General features: G+C 38.8%; 1 protein-coding gene across 2 annotated transcripts in view; it reads left to right on the top strand.

Moving 5' to 3' along the window:
• Positions 1-17,144, top strand: part of CERS6 (ceramide synthase 6) — a 1,480,586-nt gene that overhangs the window by 733,632 nt on the left and 729,810 nt on the right. For both annotated transcript variants that reach the window (XM_044075592.1, XM_044075593.1), the window contains exon 4: positions 8,577-8,634. In XM_044075592.1, coding sequence (XP_043931527.1) covers positions 8,577-8,634 — 58 coding nt within the window. The remainder of the gene's footprint in view (positions 1-8,576; positions 8,635-17,144) is intronic.

Genomic DNA, 17,144 nt, shown 5'->3' with positions numbered 1-17,144 from the left:
GGGAGGAACTCTGCTTCACACAGATGGGGAAGCCCATTCCAGAGAAGTTAAATCCTGCTGCTGGGAATTGAACCCATGCAAAGCTAAATTGATAAACTCATTGCCTAATGCAATTATCAAGAGCTGTTGGAGACCGTAAATACTAGGCAATCCATCTGCAGACTATTATAAGCCTAGCCAATAGCCTTTGGTCAGAATCAAACCCTATACTTTGCATCTGTGAGGTGAATACTATAACTATTATGCTAATCCTCCTCCCATGCTTTTTCCTACTCAAACCGTCAGTCTTGCTAGAGTCTGGCTTCACTGTTTCTTCCTACACCAAGATTCTGATAGGGCATGAATCTTTGTTATTACACATGTGTAGGTTCACCCTTCCCTGACTTTCTGGACAGTATTCGTCAATTCAGGTTTGCATGCTTCATAGATTAGATATTTTCTGGTGGTAGCACACAGGTGGTCTATATCAATTGATGCAGTATGCTTGGGTCATGATAGGCCCTTCATTTGCATCCCACGCTCTGAGGCACCTAGAGTTCATGATGAAGCAAGTGGGGAAAGTATTGACATGGCTTCCTTGGATTGGGATGCTGTATATTTGTTTTGTAATTTATTCAATGTGGTAACCAGGCTAGAGCATTGCTCCAAATGGACCTATTTCAGTCTCAGCACAGCCAAATATAAATGACAGTAGACAAATAAGTTAACAAGCAGTACTATGAATATAAACTACATATTCAGTGAAGACAAAAATAAAAAAATAGTAAAAATAAAGTGCACCATATAAGGGACTATGGGAAAGGATGGCTAGATTAAGGAGGAAAGAATAAAATTACATAGTGAAGTGATAGAGCACAAACTGTAAAATATAGCAAAAGTAAGCTAAGGGCTCAAAGAAATTAACTGTATGCTATATATATATATATATATATATATATATATATGTATATATATGTAATGGGGAAGAAATGTCATATATTAGTGTAGGGAAATAATCTGAGGAAGACAAAGGTGCCTGACTGGTGAACAGGAGAAAGAGGTAATAGGTGGCATGCCCAGAGGGAAAGCATTTGCAAACTGACTCGGACTTGAAATGATCTTTAAGCTGAACATGAAATGAAGGGTATGGGGTGAGGTCTTTTAACATTAATAGAAAAGGATTCCCAGAGTTTTGGGCCTAGGATGAAGGCGGCATTGCAAGTGCAATAAAGTCCAGTGCTTGGACATTGAAGAAGTAGACCAGAGTGGTTAAGACTTCTTAGTAACATGTTGGGGTTGTCTAAATAGGATGGTGGCAAAGGAAGTACAGAAGTGTTCTCTGGGGAGCTTGTGGAGTTGGGATCCAAGAAGCAGGTTGGCACATTGTTGGACAGGTAGCCAAATGGCTTAAGTGTGATATAATGATGCTCACTTCTACAGGAGAGGGTAATGAAATGGCAGATAGAGTGCCTTGTAGTCTGAATGGTGAAGTAGTTTTCTTGGATGCTGCTGCAACCATTGGAAGTCTGTATTCAAGCTATGCTAGTATAATGGCTTTGCCTATGGCATTACTGATTGGTATGGAGAGAAAGGGGGAAATTTTATATAACCACAATAAGGGAATTTATTTATTTTGTATTTGTTCTAGTTGAAAGTTCAATGTGAGAACAAGACCCATACCAAGATATTTGAAGGAGATGACTATCGATAGGGTTGTCAAGATGGTCACGTATAAAAAGTGTTTCAGAGTTATTCTGCCAATTAGAGAAAGTATCAAACAGCATTGTTTTAGTTTTGGAAATGTTCTGAATTAGCTTTTTTGTTAAGACATTTGATGAGAGAAAGAAATTCAGCTTTTAGTTGTTGCTGCATGGTAAAGGAGGTTATGTCTGAGTGAACTAAGACATTGTTATCAAGGTCATATAGTAGTTTATTAATGAAAATATTAAAGAGAATAGGAACCAGAATGCATCCCCGAGAGAATCCTTTAAGAAGGTGGAAGCAGGGTGTTTTGAATCTGCACAGAAAAGTACTGATTGGAAAGACGATTTTTAAACCAGGGAGTTGTATCTGGGCTAATTCCAATTTCAGTCAGCTGAAACTGACAAATATGGTCAAACAGACCAAAAGGCTTTGGTGAGTTCAATAAAGGTGGCTCCAGTAAGGAGGCATTTGTCCATTGCCAGAAGGATGTTATCAGTAAGTGTTTAGAATGCAATAGAAATGCTCCTACCAGCAGCGGTGCAGCGGTTAGTGTTGTTGCCTCACAGCAAGACGTTCTCCAGTTCAATTCTCAGGTGGAGCACCTTCTGTGCAGAGTCTACATGTCCTCCCTGCAGTCAAATGAACTGTAAAGACATGCAGGTAGGTGCATGAGTGTGCATGCCTTCTGTGAACATTGGGCATTGGGCTGGCAACTCAACACCATATACACTGCCAGTCAATAGCGGACCAGTGATTTGCTGTGGCGATCCCTAACTGGGAAAAGCTGAAAGTCTATTTGAGGATAGTAGATGATACAGAGAGATGTAATGGGTAAGTTGATTGTAAATTCATTTTTCAAGGATTTTGCTGAGTATTGGAAGAATGGCTGTGGAACTGAAGTCACTGGTGTGGGATTGGTTAATTTATTTTGGGTGGGTTTAACAATGGCTGTTTTCCAGATATCAGTTGTGATGTTTTGAAGTAGGCAAAAATTATAAACGTGAAGGGAGGAAGGGTTTTATGAAGCCCTTACATAGGAATAACCATGGGAGAAGATTGTCTGGACTAGCAGGTGAGTCCATTTTTAGTTCTTCAAGTAGCAGTACTTTGCATATACCTTTGATTACTTTGAAATAGAAAGTGGTACTACAGGGGGAAGAGAGAGGTTAGAGCAAGGTGACCATTTTGTTACAAGACCTAAACTGGGACACTTGAGAGCTGCCTCAGGAAGCCAGGTCTGCAGTCCCATTCTCCCAGCCCCCATGGGAGTGGAGATAGGGCAGCCATGTCATCTCGCACCGGTGCAGGCAGTTTGGCCTCCTGTCCTTCACCAGGCACTGTGGGGATGCCACTCTGTGAATAGCACCACCCAGGAGGCAAGAGGCCACATGCCAGGAGGACTGAAACAATGCACATTCGTCGGCGCTTGGCATGGTGGGCGTGAGAGACTGAGCTGTGCTGCAAAAAGTACAGAGATGGGGGAACCCAGGGCCATCTCCCCTGTGAGTTTAAAGTCCTAGGTGCAAGGCAAAGTGGAGAACCAGTGTCACGGAAGTCTGGATGAGGGACTGTCTGAGGCTTTGTGGCCCAGCAGAGTTCCATGAGGCTGGAAAGATCCCCTGAAAGGCTCCAAGAGTACACATGACACTGCATGAGTTTGCAGCAGTTAGGAGATGTGTAACCCTGTAAAAAAGCTCTCTCTCTCCTGGGTAGAAGTAGAAGCCCAGAGGGGGTCAGTCCCGATGGAAGTCTGGAAGGGAGAGAGTGAGTTGGAAAGTGACTGGTACAGGACAGCTCTCGGCTGGGTGAGGGGTAAGGACCATGCCCCTTCTGGTACGGAAGTTTGGAACAGGGGGAGAGAGGCAGATAGTGGCAGGGCTGGGTGGGCTCCTGCCTGTGTGACAGGGGTCAGGCAGAGCTCCCCACAACAAAAGTCCTTAAGGGAGCACTAGGGTGGACAGCAGTGAGGCCTGGAGAGCTCCTGCCTGGGTGTGCGGGGTCAGGCACAGCCCCCCATGATGGAAGTCCTTAAGGGAGCAGCTGGTGGACAGTGGTGGGGTCTGGAAAGCTCCTGCCTGGGTGAGTGAGGTCAGGCAGAGCTCCCCATGATGAAAGTCTTTGAGGAAGTGCCAGGGTGGATGGCAGAGGAGCCTGGAGAGCTCCTGCCAGGGCGAATGCATCCAACTTCACCCCATAACTGACAGCATCCTTGAAAAATCTCAAAGTCACCAGAGCTGCTCTGGATGGAAAAGCAGGGGGACTCTGAAGCCTTCATGAGAGAGGATCTGCTCCTCATCGGCTGAGGGGAGTTCCAGAGGTGCAGACAGGATCAGAGAGAAGCTCCCCTGAGAGGGCCCAAGGGCATGAATGATCCACCACAATTTGGCAGCCTGCAGGAGACATGCAGGTGGCAGAGTCCTTTGACATGAGGGGTCGTGACTGGGGAAGGTCTCCTGGCCATGTTGGAGGGGAGGATTGTAGGGTTTGGCCCTGACAGAAGTCAGTATGGAGCACCAGGCAGATGGGTGTAGGGCCTGGAGAGCTCCTGCCTGGATGAGTGGGGTCAAGCAGAACCCGCCACAATTTTAGTTTTTGGGGGAGTGACTGACTGATGGCAGCAGGGCCTGGAAGGCTCCTGCCAGGGTGAAGGCATCCAACCTTACCCCATACCCAAATCGCAAGTCCCCAGAGCTGCTTAGGATGGGAAAGCAGGGGGACTGGCCACCCTGGGAAGCCAGGTCACCTTCAGACTGAGCGGTCTAAACTGGGACATTTCTGTGTCTCAAAGACAATGTTTGGGATTCCGGGACAGAGACTTCCAAACTGGGACTGTCCTGGAAAAACTGGGACTGTTGGTCACCTTGGGTTAGAGGCAGAAGAGGGGTTATTAATGGAATCAAGGATGGGAAGTGTTCTAAAATAGGGGCTGAAATCAGCATCTGTGAGTGGTGAGGAGGAAGTGGGTGTTAGCTGGAGTGGTATGACCTGTCAGATGGTTGACATCTGCACAGAAGACAGAAACACTCGCACACATGTATGTGAATCAGTCAGTTTGCAAATGACTCTGCATCAAATGGATGTCGGGAAGCATTCTAAACCAGGTAACAAATCTTATTGTGAAATTGCTGTGCAACAGTTGCAACTAGCAGCAAACTTGGTCAAAAACCACAAGATAAGGGTAATGCTTTATAAAGCATAATTGTGAGACATTGCATGGAATCACGAAAAAGGATAGAGAAAATAAAAGGGGGAATGACTGGGTAGCCACCCTCAATCTCCACCCAAAGAATCCTTAAGATATCACAATGAGGAGTACAGGAAAAAAGCAACCTGACCAGATAATGTAAGGCTCTGTGTCAAAAAGATTTGTTGTTTAGTTGTTAAAATAACATTAACCTATCATGCAATATAGAAAAACAAGGTCATTTGGCACTATTAACCGAATGATAAGGTGTAAAAGAAGGGGTGAAGACATGAGTTTCTACCTAGCCAGCCATTAAGTACGACATAGCAAGAAGTGGATTTTGTGGAAAAAGTCATGCAGGACTGAGCAGAAGCCTGTGCAGGGGAAAAGTGAAAGCATAAGTAGAGAATAAGAAGAAAATATATAAAGGAAAAAGAAAAACAAATAGTAATAAAGCAGAAATGCATTTAAACACAGCAGGTAAGAAAGTATAATGAAGCATTTACAAAACATATCCCTCTGCCAGCTGTGTTTGGCACTCCTTTCACATCTGGCAGAGCGGAGGAAGTCCTGTGGTTCTCTTTATCTGAAAGTTTTCTTGTTTGGACGTAGAACTAGCTTCACAGACTGTTTAACTGTTGCATATATTGGCAGTGGCCCTCTTCTGGTCTTTACCTTGACCTTACTTAAGTAGTGGATCTAAGATTTCAGGAGATTTTCCTTTGTCTCTCAACCTACTTAGGTCACTTATGGCTGCTCTGCAAAGTGCATTTCTTAGACCTAGACTCTTTCTGTTTTCTCTCCTGATACGGCCTCCTTCTCAGAGGCTGAAGTAGGAGCTATTCTCTCTCAACCTTGCACAAGGTTACATAGAACTTGTCATTCTCATCTTTTAGGTGGCCCGGGTTGCTTTGGCTAGTTGAGCTATGGATGTGATGGTCACGTGGTTAGTCACATCTGCTCAGTGTCTGTTCTATGTGCATGAGCTTTGAGTGTGGCATTGCTATGGAAGTGAACATTGAACATTACTACATTGTTAATATTGTGGGCCATGTTTGGCTTCTGAAAAAAATTCAGTTGTGTGGGTCAAATTCTCTTACAAGCATGATCTTAGCAGTCTTTCAGACATCACCTCCAGAGTGTTTATAACTAGTGCTTTGGCCATATCCTCATTATAGGACTTTTTAGCCCCATTCTCTTTTAATTCCCAGGGTGCACTGAGTCCACCAGTCCCTTACTGCCTTATGGCAGCGTGCTACCCTCTTCCTAATGGTAGTGCCAAGCTATTTTGGTCTAAGGGTTAAATTGTTTAGTGGATAAACCTGTTGATGAATGCACTAGTTGCATGGGAACTAGGAATATGCAAGGTCAGATCAGGCTGCATAGCTTTGTCAGTCTTAGGTTCTACATGTTGAGTGGTAAGACAGACATTAGGCCACTCTATTCTTGGTGGTTGTCTCTGTATCTTACATATGTCTGCGTCTGATTGATCTTTACTTGTGGGGAAGTTTCTTGGCTTCCTTCTGGGTGGCAGAGCTCTTTTCCTGCTACAGTTGCTGTCAGAACCGTACAACAGTTTCAGTCTGAGAAACATAATTTACTTAAGTCACTCCCAAGGTTGCTGGAGATGAAAATTCTTATGTTTATTGTGGTACTCCGTAGCAGACTGCTTGTGGATCAGTTTTGGCCTAGGAAATCCAAGGTCAAGCATTAGCACAGTCATTGCAGACCTTGGATAGTTCGTTGGATTCATGTTGATTCATCAAAGGCAGCTTTGGCAAATACAAAAAAAACTGAAAGCAGTGTATTGAAATGACTTACAGTGAACATTTAAAGAATTTTTGGGGGGGACACCCTCCACACCCACAGGAATTATGTTTACCAACTCCAAGGTCACATAATAGTGAAGAAAAAAGTAATCTCCATTGTTGATGAAAATGGTTTCAGAAAACTGCTTTCATTTTATTTGTTTGCCAAAACTGCCTTCAATGAATCAACATGCTTCTCACTTCTTTATCCAGTTTCTTTTAAGTTTTTTGGGTCTAGAAGAGAAAAAAAAAAGACTTGGATGTTCTATCATAGAGGCTTGTACTGGAATTTGGATTGTACTAGTTTATGGGTAAACACCAACATTTAGTAAGGGTTGGGGTGAATGTTTTTCACATTAGTAGCCTCTGCAGGTCCTCGGATCGTAGATACAAATTTCTCCTAAGCTATGTAAGGATGTCTTGGGGAATTTATTTTAAGAAATAAAAAGCACACACTGCTCATCAGACTTCACTTTTTTAAGGTGTAACATTAGAAGTGGATTACGATCAGCCCAGCTGGCTTTAACTTCCTTGGCCAAAGTTTGGAGCAGCATTCCACGTTCCTTTCATTTTTGGTGTATTGGCCACTTTTACAAGAACTAAAGACAGTTCCACATGATATGGGTTGCTGGGAACTATCTCTTTGTTTCAAATGCGCTGGTGTGCTTTTCACATGTGTGTCACTGGAAGACCTGCATGATCTTTCTTTATATTGTAATTATTTTCATTCCTGTTTCTTATGATTGAACTTCAGCTGTGATGGATTGAAGGAGTGTGTACGTGCCTTTATAATACACTACTGACAGGATTGGTCCTAGGGCATCTTCGTTGACAGTCTTCTACTTGATTATAAATTTTCTTGCGAACGCAGTGTTATAAACGAGTTCCCCCTAAACCGGTTATCCAGGTGAATCAGTTAGAGACTCTCTTCTATGGATTAATGAAAACTGAATCTTCTTTGCAGATCGGCCTGGGTAGAGGAAGGCTATTATCCTTTGTCTTGATTTTGTGAATTTGATCAGAAAATGGAAATTAGTGGAGAGGAGCATGAGTATCATGAGAAGGGAGGTGTTTGAGTAGATTGGAAAAGTTACATTCACCGAGTTGTGCGTGCATGGTGTGTAGATTCCTATGGCTTAAGGAAGACTGAATCCTTCAAGCAAATCTGGCGTTATGATAAGTACATATCTTTTGTTTATATAGAGAGGTCTTCTGTAATGTAGGATCTTTTGAGCACGAATCAGCCAACAGGAATGTCTCATGTCTCTCTTTCCTTAACACCAGTTGTAAAGATGTCAGTGCTTCATGTCTAGTCTAAAGTTTCAAGTCCCCTTTCTCTCTCACAAATACTTTCATTCCATCCTCTTCAGTGGAGAGTTTGGCAAAAAACAATCAACTCGGGCAGGGGCAGAATGTGCCCTACCATTTGCATTAATAGGGGCTTTTGAGCACTGGTATACTGACATAACAGTATGGAACTTTGCCACCTGAGAAGGCTTTATGTTGTACATGTTGTACTTACATTGCATACTCCCCCATATGTATACCTTTATATCTGATTTGCACACAAAACAAAACTAGCTGTAAAACTAAATGCATTACTTCTGATGCTATGCTGTGAGAAGGTATGCAATACAGATCAAGCTAATTCATATCTAGCGAGCATTATGTTGTTGAAAACCTTATCACATGGGACCTGAAAAATATAGCTGGCTTTCTGCCTGTGAGACTGGGGAGAGATACTAGTGCAGCTGATGGCCTACTCAGCAGTGGCCAATTAAATAAAACATGTTCAATTTAAAACATCATTTTCATTGCTGTTATCTAATTTTAAATTTTAAATGACTTTTTTTTTTTTATAAGTAAGAAATATTTAATGTGAGCTCTTTTCCTCTCTACAGGTGGAGATTTACTTTTTTCGTATACATTTTTACATATGGATTCCAATTCCTGAAAAAGGTATGAATGAATGCAGATTAAACATTTTTGGTATCAGTTTAGTAATTACTGTTGTCACAGTCCATACATCTGTTGTACTTGTTATATTTTTGCTTTAATCCCCAGAAAATCTAGTTATATAAGTAAAATGGAGGATTGTAAACCTTCTGTTAAGCTTTTGTAATAGTTTAAGCAAAGTATGCAGTTAACTTTTCACCTGACTAATTTAGATTATAGATAACCATGAAAAAAGCTTGAGCAAATTGCATTTATTACTGCTTAGTAACTGCTTGAAAGGACTCGTTCTTTGAATCATTTGGTATGCCAGCACTTTAATGCATTATAAGTTATTTTATTTATTTAATTTTGTTTACCAGGCTAGAACACCAATTAGATTTGATCATTTGGTTACATACACAGTAATAGCAGTATAGTAACATTAAAGGTATACATAACTAAGTTATACAATATAGTGACACTATATAATTCTGATGTAAAAAAAATACATACGCATATTTATAAGAAGGTTTAAAAAGAGGTAGGATCAGAGGAATACAATGCATAATACAGGTGTTATAAGTGAGGTAAATGTGGTCCAGCCAAAAGAGCGGACAAAACATATTCAAGTGTGGAGGGAAATTTTAGCAATGAAGAGAGTATTGACTGTAGAATACTAAGAGCTGCAGTAGAGCTAATAACAGGAGGATGTTGGGTAATATAGTAGGGAATGGATTAGGCAGACAGAGAAGCGGTGGGTATGAATTTATATGTTGGAGAGTTTAGGAGATTAAGCAGAAGGTTTTCAGAGATTTTTTTTCTACATTATGATTTTTTTTTAAGTAATTTGGCTGTGTGTGTGTGTCACAGCTTGTGCAGGAAATATAGCCTTGCTACAAAAATCTCTTCTGTTCTATTTGCTTCCTGGTGTGAATCATGTTTGTAGACTTTCTGTTGCTTGTATCTTTATGCTTAGATTTATTGTTACGTAAGACCACCGGCGTACATGCCCTGCTTCACAAAGACACACTTGTGTTGACTGCAAACTTTTATTTTCTCAGACTAGTAGGTTGTGAACCAAAACTTGTTTTCTAGCCATTTTATACTTGGCTGTTGTGCCTTTATTGCAGTGCAGTGGCCTTTCTTCTTTTATTCCCTAATCTGGCAAAGAGGTTTTGTTATGACTGAGTCAGACCGTAGTAAGAAAAAATGCTTTACAGATTCATAAAGTTTCAAAACAATGTTTTTTAAAAAGTTCAGTCTGTAGAAAGTCTTACAATCAGCAGGCATTAAAATGTTCCCCAAGTTCATAGAATTCCAGTAAGATAACACAAGTACTTCTATAAGTAGAAGTATCACAATTTTGCAAATATTGTTTCTCCATCATTATATGTTTTACAGACATTACCTTAAGAAATGGCATCACTCAGTGGAATGTACTGAGCCATAAAGCAGTAGCAGTGGACAATGCTATGCTTTAGGGGGTGTCTTCTGCATTATGATTTTGTATTGTTGTTGTTATTATTTATTATTATTATTGTTATTATTATTACTATTTATAGTACTTCACCATTACAGAAAATCCAATACCAGGTAGTTTGCTGCATTTGTCAACAGCATTACTTATGAACAGCAACCATCTTGTCATTGACGCTGCTGTATGCTTAAGACAGAAGGAATGGATAAGGATAGGTGAAGTAAAACCAAAATGTGATAGGCTAATAATGGTGACACAAAATAGCGGGTTCATTGGTTTACAAAGTCCATTTAAAAAGTGGGGGAAACAGACAATTGCAGGTTCAGAACGAAAAATGATTACACATCTTATTGCTAAGTATAATACATTCATAGCTGAGGATCAGTATACAGAAGGGCACAATAATGAGGCAAGACTGCTGCATATAGTTTGCACAAACCCTACAGTATAGAAGTAGCTAAGAGCATATCTCTCAACCTGGAAACATCAAAAATCTGGACAAGGCCCATGAAAAATAGGTACAAATCTGTACACTGATTAACATCAAATTTGCATACATAACCCCACCCACTCCAATGTAATTGAGATACCAACTTTCAAACGCAAACTGAAGAACAGACCACCAAAATATGGCACCAGAGCACCCTGCAGCCATTCCAATGTTCCATTACCTGTCTATTTCACCCCATTTACCATAAACACTAATGTGTGCATACTGCTTTACTTCTACAATGATTATTTGGATTTTATTTTTACATTTTATACACAATGCACAAACACTAATAGACATCTGCTAAACAAAGCAATACTGTCTCACAATGAAAATAGACTTGGCATTAAAACTTCTCTGCCATTGAAAGTAACATTCATTGAAACAACATTGAAACCCACACACCACGTCCAAAGAAAATGCATCTGACCAGTGGTGGATAAAGATTGCCTTTGGGCTGTTTTCAAATCACTGGCCTCTTGCACACAAAACCAGAAACATACATGTGTTCTTTGATGCACCTTACTGACTTTATTATATTCCTTGTATAATACAGCACACTTGGTAGAGCGCATTTTAAACTTATTGTTTGAACATTTTTCCAGTAGGCAAAGAAACAGAATGCATGAACCAATAATGACAAAACTGCCCAATTCAGAACATGTCCATCATAAAAGTTTACTACCACTCCCACACAAGATATATATATATATATATATATATATATATATATATATATATATATATATATATATATATATATATATATATATATATATATATATATATATATATATATATATATATATATATATATATATATATATATATATATATATATATATATATATATATATATATATATATATATATATATATATATATATATATATATACATATATATATATATATATATATATATATATATATATATATATATATATATATATATATATATATATATATATATATATATATATATATATATATATATATATATATATATATATATATATATATATATATATATATATATATATATATATATATATATATATATATATATATATATATATATATATATATATATATATATATATATATATATATATATACACATATATATATAAATATATATATATATATATATATATATATCTATATGTAAATAGAATGACAGTAGTGTAAGCCATAGGCATCTTGCCCAGCTTCTCGCACTTATTTTCAATTTCAGTTTTTTTTTTTAGAAAGTTGTTAGAATAAAATGTTGTGTTACCACAATGCATTTCACTGCCAAGTCTTGAACGCAGGACCATGTGCACTACAGTCAGAGCAACATACCACTATGCCAAATCAGCAGTTTCCTGAAAGATAGGAAGACTGAAACCTAAATGGCTATCATTTAGCGAAGTCAGTTCTCACTTCTTACCATAGCTCTAGTCTCACCCTCTTAGCACAAAAAGCCAATAATGGGGGAATACAGCTTCAAAATAGGGACAAATTTCAAATACCGATCTTATAAACTTAGAAAATTGCTAGAATAAAAGGTTTTGTGTTACCATTTAGTTTCTGAAGAATATGAAGTTTGAAATGCAAATGCCTTTCATTATTTAGTGAATTCAGTCCTCCATTGATTTGCCACAATCCTGAAAACCACAGATGTTATGAGGAACAGATCAAAAATATGAGGCTTTAATTCACAAGTGGTGGTGGCTAGGGACTTTAGGCTCTTTTTACCCTGTGCCCAGGTACAGGGTTTGAGCCTTGAGTACCTGTAGCCATCAGGTGTATTGCACACACACACACACACACACACACACACACACACACACCTTCTCTTCACAGAATAATCGCAAATATGTTTGTGAAATTGCAGCCGCTGCTAGCAGATGCAGATAGAGCCAAAAGAAAAAAGATCCATATCAAAATGCTCGTTTGAATAACTTGTTTCCCACTCACATTCACAGATCAAATTGCAGAAGCAGAAATGCATTTAAAATGAGCCAGCCAGCTGGAAATGTGTGCAGTGGAACCCTTGAGCTCAATTCCAACAGGCTGGTAGCCCTGACAAAGCTGACGTCATCACACATGTGATGACATCAGCTCAAAACAAAATGGGGAAAACAAATTAAATTAAAACTTGGAAAAAGTCAGAAATGAAGGAGTGCCACTCGGGAATCGTGGCATCCCATTATTTGGACCCCAAAACTTGGTAAAAACTGAATAGTTCAGTAAGGTTGGGAGATATGGCTAAGAGGCATTGGAAACATGAACCACAGTACATTATGAACATTGATGAAGTTTATATCACATGGAATCACCTATTACCAACAATTCAAAAAACTGATGGAAGAAAACCAGATGTAGTAGTCCAAGAAAAATGTAGTATTAATCACTGAAATTGCCATAACCAGTGATTATAGTGTCTTGTGTATGGAGATACATAAAATCATGAAATGCCAGGATATACAACCAATAACAAGAGCAATATGGAAGAAAGTTAGCTTGGACGCTTCCAATAGTGGTAGCAACAACAGGACTAATAAAAAAAAATTATTTACAGTTGTACTTAAATATGCTACCAATGCATGTAACTTCATATGAATTGCAGAAGGAGGCAATTCTGAGTTCATTGTGGGTGCTGAGAGCTCTATTTGTGAACATCAAAGACTAAAGCAATATTAATTTCATAAATTCTAATCATACCCTGACTTTGAAATGAGTTCCATTCTCATCACTGTTTTAGAAATTCAAAACATTTAGGGAAATTAAAAATACAAGGCACTAGTTGTATCCTTAATGCCAAGAAAGGAGCCATTTCAATACATATTGTATAATTTACTGGAATGTGTTTTCTGCATTGTTTCACTTGTATAAGATTTATGTGGTACTGAAGTTGACTTTAAGTGAAAAGAAAAAGAAAATCTTTGCTAAAAAGCCTGATTTGTGGTAAAAATAGATAAAGAAACAAGAAGTAAAAAATTCTAAGTGTTCCCTCTGCATACATTAAGACAACAGAGACCCGGCAGCTTTCCATGTATGTATGTATGACGAGGACCAGCACAGTCAGTCACAGGGATTTTTTATTTTATTTATTTTACATTTGTTGACCGGGCTAGTCTAACTGGATATATGTCCATTTTCAGTAGAGGCCCACAGAGATAAGCTCCAAGACATGGTCCAAATACAATAATACAAGTACAAACAAATAAAAAATAAGAAATGAAATCTAATATTCTAGTAAAAATAGCAATTTTTCTGGTATGGAAAAAAAATGCATCAACAATGGTAATGTGTATTTCAGCATAGAGGTTGTAACAGGATGTAACACTGAGGTAAAAAGTCACAAACAGTGCAAATTGAAAGAACTTAGACAACAATGCAGATTAAGTCAGAGGTAGATAAAAGGAAATAATCATAGTATAAAAGGAAAAAAAAAAGATAGAAATTCATCAGTACTTGCAACATGTGAATTACAGCAGAAAGGTTAAGCAGGATCTAACATTGAGAACCTGCAGTATAATGTAGTGCTATTTTTAAGTATGGTGACATAGTATAGGTTAAGTCAGAAGTGAAAAAAGGGAGTTTAATGTGTAGTATTGTAGCAAAGGATTTGCTTAAGAAAAGATATGTAAAGAGGATAGACAAAGTGAAAAAAGGTAGAACAGAAAAATATAATAAGGTGGGAAAATGTAGTAGTGGATAGGTAAGTCAAGTTAGTAGAGGTAGATGACTAGTCTGGTCTGGAGCAGGGGCATAGCCAGTATGTTTTGAGGAGAAGTTTAATTCTGTTTTTAAATAGAGATAGAGAGGTGAGTGAGGTGATGTCATTAGGGAGAAGATTCCAGGATTTACCTACTGTATTAGAGAAGAGAGAATCCCCAGCTCTGTTGTTAGGTTTTGAGGCGTGGATAAGAAGTTTGTGAGATGATCGTAAGGACTTTAGGTTTTTATAGGGGGTGATGAGGGTAGATAAACTTGGACTATTAGAAGGTTTGTATAGGAAGTTGTGGGCAATTGTTAGTTGGTGAAATTTAATCTGTTGTTGTAGTTCTAACCATCCTAGATGTTTTAAGTTTATACAATGATGGGTTCAGAATGGGTTGCCTTTAGCAAATCGTGCAATGTTATTATAGGTCATTTCCAATTTACTGAGGTTATTCTTGGAGAGATTAGTAAAGATGGGAGAGGCATAAAAGAGTGTAGAGATCAAATGGGTGTGGGCGACAGTAGTTTTAGCAGTAGGGGAAAGGAATGGTTTAATCCTGTAGAGACTGCCAATTTTTTTATTGGCAGTCTTTATGGTATTATTGATGTGGATGTTGAAGTTCAGATTATTGTCGATGGTGACACCTAGTAGTTTGGTGGTATAGTCAGAAGATATTATATTACCATTGGTAGATGACACTGGGAATTGAAGAGGAGAGGACTTCAGAGTAGGAGTGAAGAGGAGGAGTTTGGTTTTCTTTGGGTTCAAAAGAAGGCAATGCTGAAAGAACCATTGTTCAACTATGTTAAATACTTTTTGGGTGAGAGCATGAAGGTCATGGGAGGATGTAGCTGAACATAATAGTGTGGAGTCATCAACATATTGTATACATGTGGCTTGTGGGATAGCTAGATGAAGGTCATTAATAAATATGGAGAAAAGAAGGGGTCCAAGTATGGAACCCTGAGGGACACCTAAGGTAATGGGTAAATGGGAGGATAAAGTATTATGCCAAAGTACTGCTTGTTGACCTTTGTCAAGGCAGGATTGGCACCATTTTATGGAAAGGGGGTCTAATGACAGAGATTTTAGGATGTTTATGAGAATCTGGTGGTTTACCATGTCAAATGCTTTAGACAGGTCAATAAATAGAGCAGAAGAAAGATTATTCAGGTTTCATTGTTTGTTAATGTAGTCAGTAAAGGACAGGAGGGCAGTGGTTGTGCTGTGTGAGGGTCTGAAACCATGTTGACAGTTGGAAAGTAAATTGTTTTTGATTAAATGGTGAAGAAGTTGTTTATGGATACATTTCTCCATGATTTTAGCTAGGGGAGAAAGTAGGGCAATGGGGCAGTAGTTAGATATTTCTGTGGACTTGTCCACCTTTATGTAGGGGGATAATATGGGAGATTTTCCATAAGGTGGGGATGTAACCCTCAGTAATAGTCCTGTTGACCAGTATGGAAATAGGATAGGCTATGGCATTGGATGATAGTTGTAGATATTCAGAAGGCAGTAGGTCTGCAGAAGGAGAGCATGGTTTCTGTTTCTTCAAAGGGACTTGAATAAATGCGGTTGAGACAGGTTTGAGATGAAAGGGGGGTGGGGATGAGGAGTGTGAGGGTAATGTGAATGTATTTGATGATAACTGACTCGCTAGTGTTTGGATGGCATCTGTAAAGATGGTATTGAAGGTATTAGCTGTATGGATGGGATTTTTCTGATCTGTATTTTGAGGGTTTGGTGTTGTGGATTGACCTGGGTGGAGTAATTGCTTAATGCTGGCCCAGAATTTCTGTGGGTTGTTGTTATTAGGTTGTTGATATTGTACAAAGTATTTTTGTTTGTCAGAAAATATGGCCTTTTTAGTGTCATTTCTTAGCTGTCTAAAGGTTAGTTGGTCAGCAGTGTTTCTCCATTTGACTCAATATTTATTTCTGATGTGAATTTTGTGTTTGGTTTCGTTAGAAAGCCATGGGGCAGACTTTGTCTTACTTCTGATAGCTCTGGAAGGAGCATGATGGTTAAGAATGGCAAGAAAGGTATAATTAAATAAATTAACGGCTTCATGTAGAGGCAGTTGTTTTAAGGGAGCCCAATTGCATGCTCTTAGTTCCATTTGGAATAGATCAGGGTTAAATTTCTTTGTGGATCTAATATGTCTAATGGAGGTTGGGGAGGGGGTGTTAGCTTTATATCTGATGATGTAGGTAAGTGAGTGATCACTGATATCATCAGGGGGAGTTCCAGAATCATAGTAGAGAGTATGATTGTTTGTGAGAATCCAGTCTAATATGCTTGCTTTGTTGTTAGCTTTATTTATTCTGGTGGGGGAGGTAATGGTTTGAGAGAAACCATATAGGTTTATGTGTGTGGTAGGAAAGCCACTACTATAGGAATTCCAGTCTAAATCTATGTCACCTAGGATTACGGTTTCTTGAGGCAGGTGTTGGGATAGCCAGCAGAGCATATTTTCCAAGGTGGCTATGTTATTTCCAGGGGGCAAATACATGCAGATGATATAGACTGATTTAGCTTTGTTAAGTTCAAGTTTAGAGATGAAAATCTCAGCATTGGAGTCATGAGGTAGATTACAGTTGTAAGTGGTTAATTGAAAGCCAGATTTAAATAGAATAGCCACCCCACCACCTTTCTTAGCTACTCTGTCAAGTCTTAGGATATTATATCCAGGTGGGATAATTTCATTGTCTTGAATGACAGGTTTTAGCCATGTTTCAGTTAGGCAGATAATGTCAAAGGAGTACACTTCTAGGAGAGCATGGAGTTGAGTCACCTTGTTGTTAATGCTACGTATGTTAAGATGTGCTAGTAGGAGAGAGTTAGAATGTCTTGCAAG

Source organism: Protopterus annectens, chromosome 6.part1 (assembly GCF_019279795.1).
Source record: "Protopterus annectens isolate FY-2018-M chromosome 6.part1, PAN1.0, whole genome shotgun sequence".
In the NCBI taxonomy this organism is placed as follows: Eukaryota; Metazoa; Chordata; order Ceratodontiformes; family Protopteridae; genus Protopterus; species Protopterus annectens.
The sequence above is the reverse complement of the archived record's forward strand: the minus strand, read 5'-3'. Positions and strand labels throughout refer to the sequence as shown.